The sequence below is a fragment of the Pan paniscus genome, chromosome 10 (genome assembly GCF_029289425.2).
Source record: "Pan paniscus chromosome 10, NHGRI_mPanPan1-v2.0_pri, whole genome shotgun sequence".
NCBI lineage: Eukaryota > Metazoa > Chordata > Mammalia > Primates > Hominidae > Pan > Pan paniscus.
This window is the reverse complement of record NC_073259.2, coordinates 130,846,335-130,865,142: the sequence shown is the minus strand read 5'-3', so window position 1 is coordinate 130,865,142 and position 18,808 is coordinate 130,846,335. Positions and strand designations below refer to the sequence as shown.

At 42.4% G+C, this 18,808-nt stretch overlaps 1 protein-coding gene across 1 annotated transcript; it reads right to left on the bottom strand.

Moving 5' to 3' along the window:
- Positions 1-447: 447 nt before the first annotated feature.
- On the bottom strand, positions 448-18,693 carry DENR (density regulated re-initiation and release factor). Its single transcript, XM_034934723.3, has 8 exons — positions 18,540-18,693; positions 17,681-17,795; positions 9,276-9,295; positions 8,551-8,635; positions 6,092-6,175; positions 3,881-3,997; positions 2,571-2,710; positions 448-2,458 (listed from the first exon to the last, which is right to left on the bottom strand). Exons 2-8 carry the CDS (start codon positions 17,784-17,786, stop codon positions 2,414-2,416), a joined length of 597 nt encoding a protein of 198 aa, XP_034790614.1. The 5' UTR covers positions 17,787-17,795; positions 18,540-18,693; the 3' UTR covers positions 448-2,413.
- Between the last annotated feature and the right edge of the window lie 115 nt (positions 18,694-18,808).

Genomic DNA, 18,808 nt, shown 5'->3' with positions numbered 1-18,808 from the left:
TCTCTTATAAGGCTGCTTAAAGGTTCATGTTTTTTACTAAAAATGGTAGACTGTGAGAATGTGTAAAGTCAATTTTTGAACTATTAGTACTTTTTTTTTTTTTTGGAGACCAGGTTTTACTGTTGCCCAGGCTGGAGTGCAGTGTCGTGATCTCAGTTCACTGCAGCCTCAACCTCCCAGGCTCAAGTGATCCTCCCAACTCAGCCTCCCAAGTAGCTGGGACTGCAGGCGCACGCCACCATGCCTGGCTAATTTTTGTATTTTTGATAGGGACAGGGTCTTGCCATGTTGCCCAGGCTAGTCTTGAACTCCTGGACTCAAGTGATCCTCCCACCTCGGCTGGGATTATAGCCATGCATCAAAGCAGCTTGGCCCTATTAGTACATTTTAATCAGAGATTAGACTATGTTGCATTTTAAATTTCAGTTTAAAAAAATGATTCACACGTTATACACAAGGACAATTTTAATCCTGCATTTTCCTGGAGTAACATCCACTGCTGGCTATCTATGGATTGTAACTGCATTTGCTAAGAACTGTGAACACAAAGAAACTTTACATGAAGTCACATGTTGATACAGGCACACAGACATCTTTCAGCAGCAACAGACTACATACATAACGCATACCAGATAGTCTCGATGGATAAATCTGCTTCACCAGTAATTCTATTTAGTAAAATCCACAGATAATGGAGAATTCCATTTTTAAATTTTACATCTTTATTACACATTTTTCTAATACTTTATTTTTAAAAAACACTCATTCAAGATTGTAATTTGCATGGCGATAAACAAGGGTTCCATGGGTTCTAAGTTTCTTAAAAGTGTCCACAGCAACTTAAAACACCACAAGTCTTCTTTCCAATTTGCAGCACCTGACTTAAAGTTTAAATTCATCAAATACATCATTAAAACTGTCATTTTCTCTTGTGAGAAGACATGTTTCAATTGCTATTTCCAGGACTATATATTGAGCATGGGTGTACGGTACTTTTAACTGGTTAGCACAATTTTACTCACGTAATTTATAGCCAGAATAAGAACCTCTAGCCTCTCTGAACGGCCTTCCACTCAGAGCAGATGATGACGATAAATGTCTAAAATGTATCTGGGGTACTCCACTTGACATTACCAAACATGCTTCCAAATAATCTTAGAAAATATGATACTTTAAACATACGCATAATATTCTACCACACAATGCACCATCACTTCTTTAACCATTTCCCAATTGTTCATTTATAACATTTGCAATTTTTTATTATAAATAATATTGTGATGAATACTTTCATCCATAAGTTTTATGCAAGGCTGATTATTTCTTCTAATGTCAAAGAAGTGGCTTACTGGTTCAAACAACGCACATACATGGTTTTAAGGCTTTTAGTATACTTTACCAAATAATCTCCAGAATAGCTCAAACAACTCCTACCAACAGTATGTTATTGTGCCCACAGGGTGGACTTCATAACAACAAAGCAAATTCAACCACAGATCTATTAGATTCTCACCCATCTCAAAACTATCACATCAAAGAAGCAAGGAGACATATTACTGGTGAGGAAGCCAAATTCAAATTCTTTTAAAAAATCACTCAGCTTTAGATCAGTAAAATTATCAACAAAAATGCTCCCCACAAAAAGTCTACCGGGTTTTTCAAAAAATAAAGTTAAAAAGAGAGAAAGAGAAACTCAGGCTGGGTGCGGTGGCTCACATCTGTAATACCAGCACTTTGGGAGGCTGAGGTGGGCCAATCACGAGGTCAGGAGTTCGAGACCAGCCTGGCCAACATAGTGAAACCCCATCTCTACTAAAAATACAAAAATTAGCTGGGCGTGGTGGCGGGCGCCTGTAATCCCACCTACTCGGGAGGCTGAGGCAGGAGAATCACTTGAACCCGGGAGGCGGAGGTTGCAGTGAGCCGAGATCGCACCACTGCATTCCAGCCCAGGCAACAGTGCGAGACTCTGTCAAAAAAAAAGAGAGAGAGAGAGAGAGAAAGTCAGTACCAAATGACCAAAATTTTTTATTTGACTAAATTCTATTCATGCATGAGCATGACAGTCTCCCCTGTTTATTTGACTTTGGCAATAAAAAAACAAGCAGCCTTGTACAGAACAGTGAAAATGCCAAGGACGAGGACAGTCTACAGTTTTACTGTAGAATATATATATATGTATACATACATGTACATATGTATACATACATGTACATATGTATACACATGTATGTATACATATGTATATATGTATACACACATATGTATATATACATGTGTATATGTGTATACATACATACATATGTATATATACATATATATGTGTGTATATATATATATTTTAAAAGGCCTCTCTCCCTTTGGCCATATCAACTCTCAGTTCAGGCCATTAAATACAGACAAATTTTCAAATTCACTTCTTTACTTCTCCAAGATCTTCGATGCTGTCATCATCTACCTATAAAACACAAATAATTATATCTCATGAGTTGTGGTTGCAATTAAGAAAAAATGGAAGCAATTTGCTTTAAAAACTTATCTCTAGCGATGTATGTGTTCCATGCACTCACCTCTGGCCATTTTTCCTGAATGACATCAATTATGTCATCTGTAAAATCTCCCTGAATGATAATTTCATCCTCCCCTGTTACTGAGGCACCACAGGAGAATTTTTGAGCAAAAAATCTTTGTGCTTCTTTAAGATCAATTTCTATTTTTTTAAAAAAAGAAAGAGCAAGAACTGTAATTGGAATTGTGCAAAGATGTTTTTCCATTTTGAAATTTAATCTGCATTTTAAAATCATAAAACAGATTGTTAATGGGTTTTATATTCCTTTCAGAACAATACAAACTACCATAGAGATCTTAACAATGCAATTTACACTTTCAAGGTCAAATAAAGGCTCAATACATAAAAACAGAATCATCTATACTACCCCTTACTCATATTAAGACCAAAATAAATCCAGGGACACTTTATTCATTTTTTTTTTGAGACGGAGTCTTGCTCTGTTGCCCAGACTGGAGTGCAATGGCTCGATCTTGGCTCACTGCAACCTCCGTCTCCCGGATTCAAGCGATTCTCCTGACTCAGCCTCCTGAACAGCTGGGATTACAGGCATGTGCCACCATGTCTGGCTCATTTTTGTATTTTTAGTAGAGATGGGGTTTCACCATGTTGGCCAGGCTGGTCTCAAACTCCTACCTCAGGTGATCCGCCCATGTCAGCCTCCCAAAGTGCTGGGATTATAACAGGTGTGAGCCATCACGCCTGGCCTCTTTTTTGTTTTTTAAGGCTAGTCAAGTGAAGCAGTGGGAGTAAAGAAGGAACAAAGAAATATGTAAGTGGTTGTGATCATTTAGCTGTAAACACCACTGTACTCAGACCAGCCTATTGTTTTTCAATCTGTGTTCTCATAGAGGCATCATAGTTTACATTTTCACCCAGTTTCACTACTCATTCAAGGCTTCCAGGAACTGAGGGGCTCTAAAGAAGGATGTTCTGCCACCTTCCTCAACCTCTCCTGTCATTCCCGGAGGGGATGAGCCATTTTGCAACCTTTTGCCACCATGCCTGCAGAGGACAGAGGAGCAGCATTGGCTGGTTTCAAAGAGAATCCTACCCAGCCCTCCTCATCCCACATAAAATGTGCCCAAGCAGGAATTCCAGAAAGTAAAAAGTCCCCTCTACAAAAGATTTTGACATTTCTCTAAAATTTGATTTTGAAGCTATAGTTAGAAATGCAAAATTTATCTTCTTAGCAAAAAACAGACCTGTGAAGTTTTCATGGTATGTGAGAGAGAGACAGACAGAGAGACAGAGGGAGACAGAGAGAGAAAATAGTTCACACATTTTAAATATACTTAAGCCTGAACTCACCAAAAGTTGCAAGGCCACATACTCTTGTCACATATTTCTTCTTTGCTCTGGGAATTTTGGCTATAGTAACCTTTTGTGGTACGGTCTTCTTTTTTTGTTTTATTTGACCCCTTCCACCTTTATTTATTAAGAAAGAGCTTAGCTTTAGTTGTTTTTGACATAAGAGAATACTGTCTTTAAATTTATTAATTCTCAAAAGGTTTAAGTTTCTTTTTCTCTAATACAAAAATTACTAAACACATCCAAGTATTCACTCAATAAACATTTATTAAGTACCTACTATGTGCCTAGCACTGGGCTAAGAGCCGAGGATACAAAAGTGAACAGAACATAGCCCCTGCCCTCCAGAGACTCAGTCTAGTGAAGGGAGTAAAAAAAGAAGTTACAGCAACCTGATACATACAATAATAGGAATCATGAATAAGGCTTTATGATAGCTTTGCAGAGAAACAACTTAGTCTGCTTCCAGAGGACACAGAAAGTTTCCTAGAGGAAGTAATATCTAGGTGGAGTTTTGAAGAATAAGGAAAGGTCCAGGTAAAGGGAAAAAGGCTGGAGAGGCATAAGAAAGGACATTCCAGGGAAAGGGAACAAGTACAGAGATAAGAAAAGGCATTATATTTGGGAACTTCACTTGTCTTGATTGAAGGATGCTTATGAATATGTAGCAGATGGAGCCAGAAAAGCAAAAGATTACATACATAGCAGTCACTGGATCTGTGTTTCGGTGGATCTGTGAAGAGTAAGACTGATAGAAAGGCCCCTACAGAGGCTCTTGCGTTAGCTCAGGCAAAAAATTGAAAGTAAAGCAGTGCCAACAGTAATGGCCACTAGGCCACAGGCAGGAGGGAGGAGAAAGAACAGAAGCAAGAACTGAGTAAAGGGAGAAAGAGAATGTAAGATGGTTCTCAGGGCTCTGGTTTGGATGACTGAATAAATAGTGTTGTCACTAACCAAAATAGAGAAAAAGAAGTCAGTTTGGGACCTGAGACTCGAGACTCAGTAAGCTTAATTTCCAAAGTGCAGTGTTTGAGGTGCTTCTGGGATAAAGCACACTTCTAGGCTAGAGACACAGGCCAGATCCAGATATACAGATTTGGGAATTTTAAGTGCATACTGGGCAGCAGAAGTTAGGGATGTGATAGAATCATCCAACAAGAACGTGCAGAATGAGAAGTAAGTGGGCCTAGGACAGAATCCTGGAAAATACCAACTTTTAAAGGACAGAAGGAACAGAAGTCCGCACAGAAGACTAAGGAGGAGTGATAGGAGACCTAGGAAGGAACAGAAACCAAGGAGGGACAATGTTTCAGGAAAGAGGGAGTGCATGTGCGCTTATTATTTAGCAATAACTAAGCCACTGCTGACCCTTATCAGAAGAGCTGCAGTGGCCAGGAAGTCAGGTTAGGATGGACTGAGGAGTGAACAGTGTACCACAGAACAGAAGCGGGGATAGTGAGTCTGGCCTTAGTAAAGAAATCTGGCTAAGGGAAGGAGAGGGATAAGGTAAAGAAAGACATGAGCTTTGGGGAGAGTTTTTTTTTTTTTGAAGACGCAAAGTCCTAAAAATATTTATAAGTGAATTTTAGTCATAGGGGAGAATAATGAATGAAAATGAAACAGGTGGGTACAGGATCCACAGCACCAGGAGTTGGTTTGAGAAGGAGTCAAGTGTATGCAACAGCCGTAAAACAAAGTTTTCAACTGAGCTATCAGAAGTAATGAGAAGATAAAATCTTTTATATAAATGTCCTCACTCTACTTAAATAGAAGACACAGGAATTTTAGCTGTTTTTTACATACAAACAGGGCAAATAAGCATGTTTTCCTAGGTCCAATTTACTGACACAGCCCAAATCATACCACATCCAACCATGATCCTATTAGTATGTGCCCCTTTGTATGATATACATGGGGAATTACAATAACAGGTACATGGTATTAACGTTGGGAACCTCCCCCTTTTTGTAAGAGATGAGGTCTCACTATGTTGCCCAGGATAGAGTGCAGTGGCTATGTGGAGGAACGATCATTGCATACTACAGCCTTGAACTCCTGGGCTTAAGTGATCCTCCTGCCTCAGCCCCCTAAGAAGATGCGACTATAGGCGCCCACCATTGTGCCTAGCTTTGGGAACCATTTTAATTACTTACATTTTCTATCGCAGTGACGGTATGACTGTACAAATCAAGATGTGAATTTAGGTCTTACCTCTCTTCTGTTTTTTCTTCTCCTCTTCTTCCCCTGCTGTTCCTTGACCCTCACTAATTCCAGCTTCTTGTTTGGGTGAATTTTCTAGATATAAAAGTGAAATACAAAAGCATGAACATCATCTCACACTGTTAAAAAAAAGAAATCACCTTTGAGCAACCTCATATACAAATAAGGCATCTTACCAACAGCCGAACATGAAATTTGTAAAGCAATGGATTACACTGCTAGATTTCTATTCAAGTCTAGTTCTAAAGTCATTATAGTAAGTGTATGGTAACAGAAGAGAAAACCCAGTCTTTTGATATGTGAGGGCTGAAATTTTTAGCCACAGGAAAGGAGCATAGAACACTTGGGCTCTGCAGGAGTGCTCTAGCATCTAAACTTACTAATTTTGTTAACATCTAGAGAAGAGCTCCCCACCCGCTCAGACATGATCCTATCCCAGGAAGGTCCCGTTCAGGGACAACCATGTAGACTGAATATAAAACCAGACTTGAGGGTTCTTATTCAACCACTGACAGTGATGGAGTAGCTACCAGCCAAAAGGGACTTACCAAGTTAGGGGTTTGTGTGTCAGGGAAATCACCTGAAAGTCAAGGAGCAATGAGTGGGGCAGCACTGGGTGTCTCTGAGCAGGCCTGTTCCCAGACCAGGCTTTCTCTTCTTCTTGCTACTGCCTTCAGTTTTACCAGTCTTGCAAGAGAAGCCATCAATATGAGAAAACTGAGGAATTCTGTTCCTCCATAGTCTTCCCACCTCTGGCAATGGCAACTCCATTTTTTTTGAGACGGAGTCTCCCTCTGTTATCCAGGCTGGAGTGCAGCGGTGCGATCTTGGCTCACTGCAAGCTCCGCCTCCCGGGTTCACGCCATTCTCCTGCCTCAGCCTCCCAAAGTAGCTGGGACTACAGGCGCCCGCCAACTCGCCTGGCTAATTTTTTCTATTTTTAGTAAAGACAGGGTTTCACCGTGTTAGCCAGGATGGTCTCGATCTCTTGACCTTGTGATCCGCCTGCCTCGGCCTCCCAAAGTGCTGGGATTACAGCGTGAGCCACCGCACCCGGCCTCTTTGGTCTATTCTTAGCAGAGCAGCCTAAGTGATGCTGCTGAAACAAGTCAGACCTTATCACTCTTCTGCTTAAACTCCTCCAAGAGCTCATCATCTAACTAAGAGCAAAAGCCAAAAGAGCCCACAATGCCCTACCCGGTGTGGTCTACTCTGACTTCATATCAAACTCTTCTCCGGTCCTTCAATAAGCTCCAGACACAAAGGCTTCCTTGCTGTTTCCTGAATATACTAGGAAAGCTTCTACTCAGGGCCTCTCCTCAGGCTGTGTCCTCTGCCTAGAAATGTTCTGCCAGATACCCAAATGACTCATTCCCTCAGTTCCAAAATAATCAACTGCCACCTTTTCAGCAAAATCTTCCCTGGGTACTACCTAAAATTTCAAAGTCCTTCCCACCAATTCTTATCTCCCCCTTTCCTGCTTATTACTGTCTACATACTATGTTTTGCTTATTTAATCTGTCTCCCTTTCTAGAATGTAATTGCCACAAGAGTAGGAAATCTTTTATTGGCTTATCCTCAGAATCTGCAACAGTGTGTAGCATATAGTACACTTACAATAAAAATCAATATATATTTGCCCCTAAATCATTTACTTTTTTTAATTTTGTTTTTTTGAGACAGAGTTTTGCTCTTGTTGCCCAGGCTGGCGTGCAATGGTGCCATCTCGGCTCACCGCAACCTCTGCCTCCCGGATTCAAGCGATTCTTCTGCCTCAGCTTCCCGAGTAGCTAGGATTACAGGCATGCGCCACCACGCCCAGCTTTGTATTTTTAGTAGAAACAGGGTTTCTCCATGTTGATCAGGCTGGTCTTGAACTCCCGACCACAGGTGATCCACCCGCCTCAGCCTCCCAAAGTGCTGGGACTACAGGCGTGAACCACTGCGCCCAGCCAATCATTTACTTACTTTTTTTTTGAGACGGAGTCTTGCTCTGTCACCCAGGCTGGAGTGCAGTGGCACGATCTCGGCTCACGGCAAGCTCTGCCTCCCAGGTTCACGCCGTTCTCCTGCCTCACCCTCCTGAGTAGCTGGGACTACAGGTGCCTGCCACCACGCCTATTTTTTTTTTTTTTCATTTTTAGTAGAGATGGGGTTTCACTGTGTTAGCCAAGATGATCTCGATCTCCTGACCTTGTGATCCGCCTGCCTCAGCCTCCCAAACTGCTGGGATTATAGTTGTGAGCCACTGCGCCCGGCCCATTTACTTTTTTATGTAAGAAAGTTGATATTCAGACCTATCCTATCTCAGAGAGAACTTAAACAGCTAACAGATAAATGTTAATTCTGTAATATCCTACTAAAGGAGGACTTTCCTATCTTTAGAATAATGCCATACATGCATTTGTCTCAGGTACAGAAGTTTAATGCAAGAAAAAAAATGTTCATACCTACAGTAAGTTTTGCAAATTCATTTGGAAAATTCTTCTCTAACCATTGTCTACATTTAGCAACATCAGGCATATATTCACAGTACTAGGAGAAAAAAAAAGAACTGAGTCACAACAAAACATTTTCAGTCAAACAATACGTCGTAATTAAAAATCACTCCCTATACTTGTTAATACAAAGAATAAAACAAACCACTCCCATCTGACTTCTTATCCACAGGAAATCTGTATTCAACCACGATATGTCCCATAAAAAATTAGATATTAAGAAGGATTAGGTACCTCTTCACAGTACCAATTTATTTCTTCTCTCTCTATTTCTTGCTTTGAGCACATAAGTGCCTCATTTTCATGACTTGCTCATAGAGCTGGACTTAGAAAGTCTTACACATAATTTATACTGCCCTTTCTTTCCTCTGCTCATTTGTATAGATTTTGGCATTAAGGTTACTCTTATTTTATTAGCTGACTATTCATAAGTCCCATGCAAAAATCCAAACTGCACAGCCATGTGCAAAAGATGCACATGTATGATTTAAGGTCTAAATTTAGGAAAGAATATATAAGACCAAAAAATTATTCTAAATCAAAGTTCTCTATAAAAGGTTAAAGCTTTACTATCAAATAATCAAAAATGAAAAATAAAAAAAAAGTTCTCAAGGTAGCTTTAAAACCAAGAATAACTTCAAATACATAAGGTAAAAAAAAAAAATTAAAGAACTTACCTCTGTTGGTAACGAACAGACTGAGGAAATAAAAAGAAAAAAGATTTGAAATGTTAAACCTATATGTACACACATACACAGGGCTTATCCTTACTTTTATATTTGAGAAAATGCTTCATTTTTACATTTTCCCTATAAGTTTTCTATACCACTTTTCAAATGCTACTCTTCAGTGTTTTTGGGGTAAAAGGCACATGGTTATTTGAGATGATACTATCTTGACTTTTTCATCTAAAGAGTGTCTCCATCAGCTGATGGAACATCAAAATATGCTATTTTGTATATAATGAGGTCTTACCATAACCATTTCAGTGGGTCAAAAAATTAAGCTAAGACACGAACAATTTCCCATACATCAGAGTTTGAAGGAAACTGGTTATTTCTTTTCTTTTGAGACATGGTCTCATTCTGTTGCCCAGGCTGGGGTGCAGTGGTGCAATCATGGCTCAATGCAGCCTCCACCCCTCCAGGGGCTCAAATGATCCTCCCACCTCAGTCTCCCAACTAAATGGGACTACAGATGCACACCACCATGCCCAGCTAATTTTTTGTAGAGACAAGGTTTCACCATATTGCCCACGCTAGTCTCAAACTTCTGGGCTTAAGCGATCTACCTTTCTTAGCTTCCCAAAGTGCTGGGATCACAGGCGTGAAGCACTGTTCCCAGCCTGGTTATTTCTTTTGATGGTTCTACCAAAACAGCCACCACTTTTTATTCATACTGACACATTTATAAACTTTAGCAGCATTCTTACTACCATCTTTTTGCAATATATTTTTCCTTTTTTTTTTTCTGAGACAGAGTCTTGCTCTTTCTGCCAGGCTGGAGTGCAGAGGCACGATCTCGGCTCACTGCAACTTCTGTCTCCTGGGCTCAAGAAATTCTCCTGCCTCAGCCTCCCAAGTAGCTGGGATTACAGGCGTGTGCCACCACGCCCGGCTAATTTTTGTATTTTTAGTAGAGACGGGGTTTCACCATGTTGGCCAGACTGGTCTCAAACTCCTGACCTCAGGTAATCCGTCCGCCTCAGCCTCCCAAAGTGCTGGGATTACAGGCATGAGCCACCGCACCTGGCCTATTTTTTTTAGAGTAAGGGTCTCACTCTCACTCTGTCACTCAGGCTGGAGTGTAGTGGTGTGTCCATGGCTCACTGCAGCCTCGAACTCCTCAGCTCAAGTAATCCTCCCGCTTCAGCCTCCCAAGTAGCTGGGACTATAAGCGTGAGCCACTATGTACAGCTAAGTTTTTTATTTTTGTAGAGACGGGATCTCGCTATGTTGCCAAGGCTTTTTCATGTTATGCTACATAAGATCATGAAAGTGTAAAGCTAGAAGGAATCTTGGTTCAATCCTGTCATTTGGTGTTGGAGCCTGTACAGGCTAATAATGGACTAGAAGAACTGGAAAAGCTTCCAATTTTAACCGTAATTCTAATACTGGGTCAACTGCTTATTTTGTTTTTATTTATTTATTTTTGAGACGGAGTCTTGCTCTTTCGCCCAGGCCGGACTGCAGTAGCACTATCTCGGCTCACTGCAAGCTCCGCCTCCCGGGTTCACGCCATTCTCCTGTCTCAGTCTCCAGAGTAGCTGGGACTACAGGTGCCCGCCACCACGCCCGGCTAATTTTTTGTATTTTTAGTAAAGACGGGGTTTCACAGTATTAGCTAGGATGGTCTCGATCTCCTGACCTTGTGATCCGCCCGCCTCAGCCTCCCAAAGTGCTGGGATTACAGGAGTGAGCCACCGCGCCCGGCCTTTTGTTTTTATTTTTAAGGTTTAGAATGGAGTAGTTCAGTGTGTCCAATATCCTGAGATTTCTCAGGGAGAGGAAGGTGGTATACCATGTAGTCACAGCAATTACTACACACTGGGCACCTAGTATGTGCCAAATGCTTTGCTATGCCTTATATCCATTATTATGTTTAATTGTCACAACCTTGTAAGATAAGTACCATATCTATATTCAGATGATGAAACTGAGGCTTAGAGTACATAACCACTTGCATCTGGATAACAGGATTTGAATCTGCCTGTTTCTGATGCTCATGCTATTAACCACTAACTTAGGTTACACAAAGTAAACAAGCAACTTAGTGGCACCTGACAGCTGAAAATGATCTGCCTTCACCTCACCCTACTAACATTCTACCATGCTACCACACAATCACTATTTTACAGATGGGGCACTAAAAGAGTTAAACAGCTCATACAATGACAAAGGTGGTATGTGGCAGAAGAAAACTGGAATCCATTGGTTTTGTCCAGTCTAGTCTATTATAGTTTAGGGTTATTTCCACCAAAGATCTCTCTGGTTAGCTACAGCCCTATATTCCTCACAATTCAAGTTCAAATACTAGGCATAGTTGTTCAGCCACACTTTTCAGGATATAACTATATAATTATTGGTTAAACACCATCACAGCAAATACTAAAGCTACAAATTTTGTATACTATTTCAAATAATATTTAGTTCAGAAAAAAAAAAAAAAAAAAAATTGGGGTTTTGCTCTGTTGCCCAGGCTGGAGTGCAATGGCACCATCTCAGCTGGCTGCAACCTCTACCTCCTGGGTCCAAGTGATTCTCGTAGCTCAGCCTCCCGAGTAGCTGGGATTACAGGTGTGCACCACCACACCCAGCTAATTTTTGTATTTTTAGTAGAGACAGGGTTTTGCCATGTTGGCCAGGCTGGTCTTGAACTCCTGGCCTCAAGTGATCTGCCTGCCTTGGCCTCAGCCTCCCAAAGTGCTGTGATTACAGGTGTGAGCCACTGTGCCTGGCCCGGTTCAGCAAAATTCTAATGCAATAAAAAAATTGGGGGAGCTCCTTTAAGTTCACCATTATTTGCTTTAAAAAAGTCAATTTCTCTTTACAGATCACTTACTTATTTGGAAAGGGAAAACTGTACCTTTTCAATGCAAACATTTAGCCGTCACCTTCAAACTTAGCATCACTAATAGTGAAACATCTGACATTATGAGCTCTTGATGCAATGCAACATGATGAATGAAACATCATCTACGAAACTTTCTTGCCAAAATCTGTTTAACTTGAATCTAATTAAGCCTCTAGGCCGGGTGTGGTGGCTCACGTCTACAATCCCAGCACTTTGGGAGGCCGAGGTGGTGGATCACCTGAGGTCAGGAGTTCAAGACCAGCCTGGCCAACATGGCGAAACCCCATCTCTACTAAAAATACAAAAATTAGCCGGGTGTGGTGGCGCACACCTGTAGTCCCAGCTACTCAGAAGGCTGAGGCAGGAGAATCACTTGATCCTGGGACGCAGAGGCTGCAGTGAGCTGAGACTGCCACTGCACTCCAGCCTGGGCAACAGGGCAAGACTCCATCTCAAAAAAAAAAAAAAAAAAAATTAAGCCTCTAGACTCCAGCTTCTTTTTTTTCGTTAAAGAAACAGAGTCTCGCTTTGTCACCCAGGCTATAGTGCAGTGATGTGATCTTAACTCATGCAGCCTTGAACTCCTGGGCTTAAGTGTTCCTTCCACTACAGCCTCCGAGTAGCTGGAACTACAGGCACTTGCCACCACACCTGGCTAATTTATTTAATTTTTTGCAGAGGCAGGGTCTCACTATGTTGCCCAGGCTGGTCTCAAACTCCTGAGCTCAGATGATCTGCCTGCCTTGGCCTCCCAAAGTGTTGGAATTAAAGGTGTGAGCCACTGTGCCTGGCCAAATGAGCAAAGTTACCACCACATGGAAACATGGAATGGGACTAATCCACAGCCAGGTACCTCGTGATAAAATGCACTGAAATTAACAGCACTTCTGTGGTGGTCTTGGCACAAGATCATAAACTAAATCTAGTCTTAAGAATACATCAGAATGGCCGGGTCTGGTGGCTCACGCCTGTAATCCCAACACTTTGGGAGGCCGAGGCGGGTGGATCACAAGGTCAGGAGTTCAAGACCAGCCTGGCCAAGATGGTGAAACCTCATCTCTACTAAAAATACAAAAATCAGCCAGGCACGGTGGCAGGCGCCTGTAATTTCCGCTACTCGGGAGGCTGAACCAGGAGAATCGCTTGAACCCTGGAGGTGGAGGTTGCAGTGAGCCGAGATCACGCCATTACACTCCAGTCTGGGCAACAGAGTGAGACTCCTTCTGAAAAACAAACAAACAAAAACTGCCTTTCTATAACAGAGAATGAACAGCCACAATCAGCTTCCTGAAAGTCAATATTTTCAATTACAAATTTCGCTGTCAACAGTCACCAAAATCACTAACTTTGCACACAGTGTCACTAAGCCTCAATCATCTCATACTTTAAAGTCTTCTAAATTTGGGGAGGAGGGTGGAAAAGATTAAAATAAAAATAAAGTCTCCTAAACTTGATTTCTGTGGCCAGTTTCAACCCATTTCAGGCACTTCCTCCTTCCTTCCAAACAGTTATTATCCAAAAAGATATAACCAATCACATCACTTCCCAGATTAAGAACTTTTCAAACATCTTATCGTACTTCTCCAGACTCAACTCCTACCAGCCCATGGTCCAACCACAATGAACTTCTATCCATGCCATTCTTTTCAGCAAACACCTATTCATCCTTCAAGACTCTGCTAAGTTTCCTTGAAGCTGATGTTATAATGGCTTGTCCTGGATTTTAATCCTGGCCCCACCACTTATACAATGGAGAAGCTTATCATCAATAAAACTGTAATATTTCAATTTTGAAGATTAAATATACAAACATAAAATCCACTCAATACTTTAACTTTCCCTTTTTCCAGTTCTCCCAAGTAGAACTGGTTGGTTCTTTATTCTCACTGCAGTCTGCTCACCCCTCTAGTATACAATTAGTACATTATAACTCCCCTGTTAAAATGTTTGTCTTCCCAGTTAAGCTCAGTTTCCAGGAGATAATTATGTCTTATTTCTGTATATGGAGCACAATGCTTGCCACAGAGCAGATGCTTAAAACGTGTTTCCTAAATGAATTTGAGCTGCTCTCTGAAACCCCAGACTTTAGCTGAGAGCAAATTCTCTAATTTGCATCCTTCTTTTTGCAAAAGGGGAAAGGGAGGGAGGGGGAAGGAATGATAAGAAAAATGCCTATGTCACTATCGCTTCTATTTTTCTCTTTAATCAGTTGGGTATTCTATTGGAGGGTTTTCCCTCTTCTCTAAGCACTCCAACAATACTAAATGTCTGTCAAAACTACATCCAGTTTATTTCTCCCATCTCCCTTGTCCTCAAATCTGATTAACTGCTTTATACTGTTCATCCTACCATAATTTATTTTCCAACCTCTCTTCCTCACTTATGCCACTCATTTAAATGCTCATTAATTTTGTCTAAAGTCTTATTATAGCCTGGCCAATAAGCCTGCCTCCCTCAACTGTTATCTTGCTGCCAGATTCATCTTCATGTAACTTCACTGCTCCAAAACTTTCAATGACTTACAATTATCTACAAATCAGGTGCCCCAGAACTTGGCCCCAAACCACGTTGCCATAATTCCCGGCTGCCCCTCTTCATGAATTCCACAATACAACCAAACTGTAACACTCGAAACTCCCTCCACACTACCCACTATTAAATACTTTCCTACCTCCACTCCTTTGCCTGGCAAGTCCAACCTTCAGCCCTTCTGTGCCTGCCTGAATGCAACCTTTCCTTCAAATCCCCATTTGGCTGTGGTTGCCTCTATGAAGTCTTCCCCTAATTTCCTACAAATCTCTCCCCTCCTGTACTGACACTGCAGCTATTAGTCCTTAATCTTTATTTCTTGTCTCTTTCTTCTTCTTTTTTTTCTGAGATGGAGTTTTGCTCTCAAAGGCTGAGTGCAGGCACGATCTTGGCTCACTGCAATCTCCGCCTCCCAGGTTTAAGCGATTCTCCTGCCTCAGCCTCCCGAGTAGCTGGGATTACAGGCGCCTGCCACTATGCCCAGCTAATTTTTGTATTTTTAGTAGAGACAGGGTTTCACCATGTTGGCCAGGCTGGTCTTGAACTCCTGACTTCAGCTGATCCACCCACCTTGGCCTCCCAAAGTGCTGGGATTACAGGTGTGAGCCACCGTGCCCGGCCTATTTCTTGTCTCTTTCTTTCAGCATTCATCATCTTCCCTGTTAAGTTATATGTAGACAGACAGGGCCTCTGCCAATTTATATGCCTCCACAGAACTTAGCCGAGGGCCTTATACATCAGAGATACTAGGTAAAAATTGTTTATAGTCTTTGTAAATTGTTGATTATGATGTGGACTCTATTAACAATGTCATCATACCTTCTTACCAAGCTGGCTAACAAAATCCACTACTTTTACAAAATAGTAATGTTAGAAATTAAAAGGTACAGTCTAATCCCATCTCCACTACTGGTTTCTTCAATTAAGCATAAGAATGTTTTCACATTAAGTGGAAGCCTGTACTGTTCTGGAGAGTGTTGACAAGGTAGAAAGGCACCTTTCAGTAGTTTCCACTTTAGTCCTAGTTCACTGACCCTTTGAGGTCACAGGGAATAGACCTTATCCTTTACTCACATAGGTTTCCAAATTTAAAGTGTTGTTTCACAGGTAATCATTATATAAAAATATAACAGGAATTTATATTCTGAGCATCTTGTTAAAATAAATGTATCAGTTTTTCTCACATCCTTAGTTTTGTTTTTTATTTTTGAGATGGAGTCTCGCACTGTTGCCCGGGTGGGAGTGCAATGGCTTGATCTCGGCTCACTGCAACCTCCGCCTCCTGGGTTCAAGTGATTCTCCTGCCTCAGCCTCCCAAGTAGCTGGGATTACAGGTGCCTGCCACCAGGCCTGGCTAAGTTTTTGTATTTTTAGTAGAGACGGGGTTTCACTATGTTGGCCAGGCTGGTCTTGAACTCCTGACCTCATGATCTGCCTGCCTCAGCCTCCCAAAGTGCTGGGATTACAAGTGTGAGCCACTGCGCCCGGCCCCTTAGTTTTAATTCATAATTACAGAAAAATAAAACAAGATTTCTAGAGACTGACATTTTCACTGAGCTTCCAAACTTCTCACCAACTAAGCAATTCTCTTATGTGGTGAAATCTACCCAGTTCACCTCGTTCCAGGTACACCCCAAGAATCTTTCTGGCTTTTCTCTCTTTCTCCCTTAGAAAAGCTCATATACTGTCTCTCTCTGCTGCCAAATGCAGCATACTTGGATTCTTCCATTTGGAGAAACTCAAATTCACTGTATTGCAAGTCAGCCTATTATCTATCTCCAAATCTAATCTTTCTCAAAGTCATCATTTTTAGTGGTGTTCTGGTTTTTCAACTCTCTCAATTGTGAAATATCTTTTTCCTTTTTCACCATTAAACATTGTATCTTTTCTTTGATTAACCCTCTTTATTCACTTTTATACTGCTTACACTCTCAGCAAGGCACTTATTTACCTCAAACCTAGATTTCTGAAAGTGGCCTTCAAATTTGTGGGTTCTATTTCCTCCAAATAATGCAGCATATTAATCTCTTGTCACTTTATTTTCCTGCTCAAAAAACGATTAGGTTGGTGCAAAAGTAACTGCAGTTTTTGCCATTACTTTTAATGGCAAAAAGATACCATTTCTCCTTCTACGGTACTTAAATGTCAGATGTGGTCTCTACTGCAGTCACAGAATGTAAAGTCCACGTGAACAAGGATCTTCTGACTTATTCACTACTCAGGCCCCAGCACCTAAAACATCACTAGGCACACAGTAAGTTCTGAGAAATATTTACTGAAAAAATATTTACTTGCCCTTTTACTGTCCTGTATCTTCAGACTTTTCTGAAAGTTTCCAAGATGCGAATACATACAGCATTTACAATTCACAAATATTTCTATATTGAAAATGAAGAAAAACACTCGAAAGTGAAAAAGATCTTGATTAAACCTAATACATATATCATGATTCAAACCAAGAAGACTTTCCTCACTGTCCTACCACCCAACACTCCAACCTCACCTTCTCCCACTCCTTAACGGGCACCCTCTCTATACGATACACCAGACAAACTCAAAGCTGCTCACTTCTTCACAGACAGCCATCAAGCTTTTTCTTACATAGTCGTGCGCTTTGTCTGGGACGCCGTTCCCCACCTTCTCATCCAGTCCTTGCCATCCTTAACTCATAATCTTCCAAGAAGCCCTCCTTTGACAGCTAGACTAGCATACACCTTGAGGACCTTCAGGCTGAAATAACCTAGTTGCACATCCTGTTACAAATGGACTGTAAGCTTCTTCAGGCAGAGTAGCCAGACACAAATCACCCAGGTGGGGAAATTCTGTTAATTCATGCCTCCTCCTCCCCAGGACTCCTCTCCCCCAGTACAAACTCACCAAATGAAAAGGATGGGGAAAAAAGCTTACCAAATGTCAAACTGTTATTACAATGCATAAAAGTATAGTGAGTAAAAGTCATTCTGTGGCTACCAACACTTGCCTCCACAATAAAGGACTCGAAGTGGGTAATCGGCATCTAACTTGGCACTGTTCCTTGGGTCTCCTTTGCAGTCAGCCCCGCTGGATTCAGAAATGTCAGCAGCCATTTCACAAACCTGTAAGCAAGGAAAATAACACACCCTCACTATTTTAGAATCAAGACCCCAGAAGAGCAGTGTTCCTCTCAACAGAAACCTCGCCACCCCAAAGCTGTTTCAAGTCTGTTGTTGAGTGGGGGATACAAGCTGCATTCGATTCATAGAATATGAGCAATCCCAGGCACAACATCTCCTTGCTCCACAGGTCTACAGGGAAGCAAGCAGCAAATGGACCATGAAGGATGGGGCAGAGGGACTCACTAGTGAAAAACAGGAAGCAATGGGGAAGGAAAGATGGGGTGAGTACCCACGGCAGACACGGAGCAAAAAGGTCTGAGGGTGATCTGGGAGGGATGCAAACTGCAGTGAGAGAGAAGGGCTACAAAGGCGCCGAATGGAGAGAGGCTGGAAGTGCCTAGGAACAAGGGGTGGGTCATCGGAGGAGCCCGGGGTGCAGGGTGTGGGGGCAACTAAACGCCATGAGAGGGTCCTGGGGAGTCTAAAAAGGGCATGGGAGGGGGCGGGGTGACCAGAGCCTAAGAAGGATGAGGAGAGAAAACGAGCACAGAATGTAAGAGCACTGAGGGGACAAGGGCGACCAGGTCTGAGGCGAAGGAGCAACCCCGGGGACGCCAGAAGGGGCCCTTGTGGGCGGGGGTGTGGAGAGGCCCGGCCCGGCCCCCTTCCGCCAGGCAGCATCTCAGCTTCCCCCACACTCTCTACGAGCTTCTCGGGAGCGGGCGAAGCACTTGGGGTCGTTACCCAGGCGGTCGCACAGGCCCCGCCGGCTCCGCTCCCGCCGCAATCGCCAGCTGAACCAACACATGCAACTCGTCTCCCCGGCCAGGGCCGCCCGAGCGCCCGACCGCCAGCAGCGCTCCCGCGAGACAATGAGCCTTTATCGCGAGATTCCGGCCGCCGCTGGGCGGATGTCGCGAGAAGCCGGAAGACGGGGGCGGAGAAAAATTGCGGAGCGTGCGCCTTGCCCTCCGGTGGGGGGCGTGGCCAAGAGGCCGAGAGGCGGGCCGCCG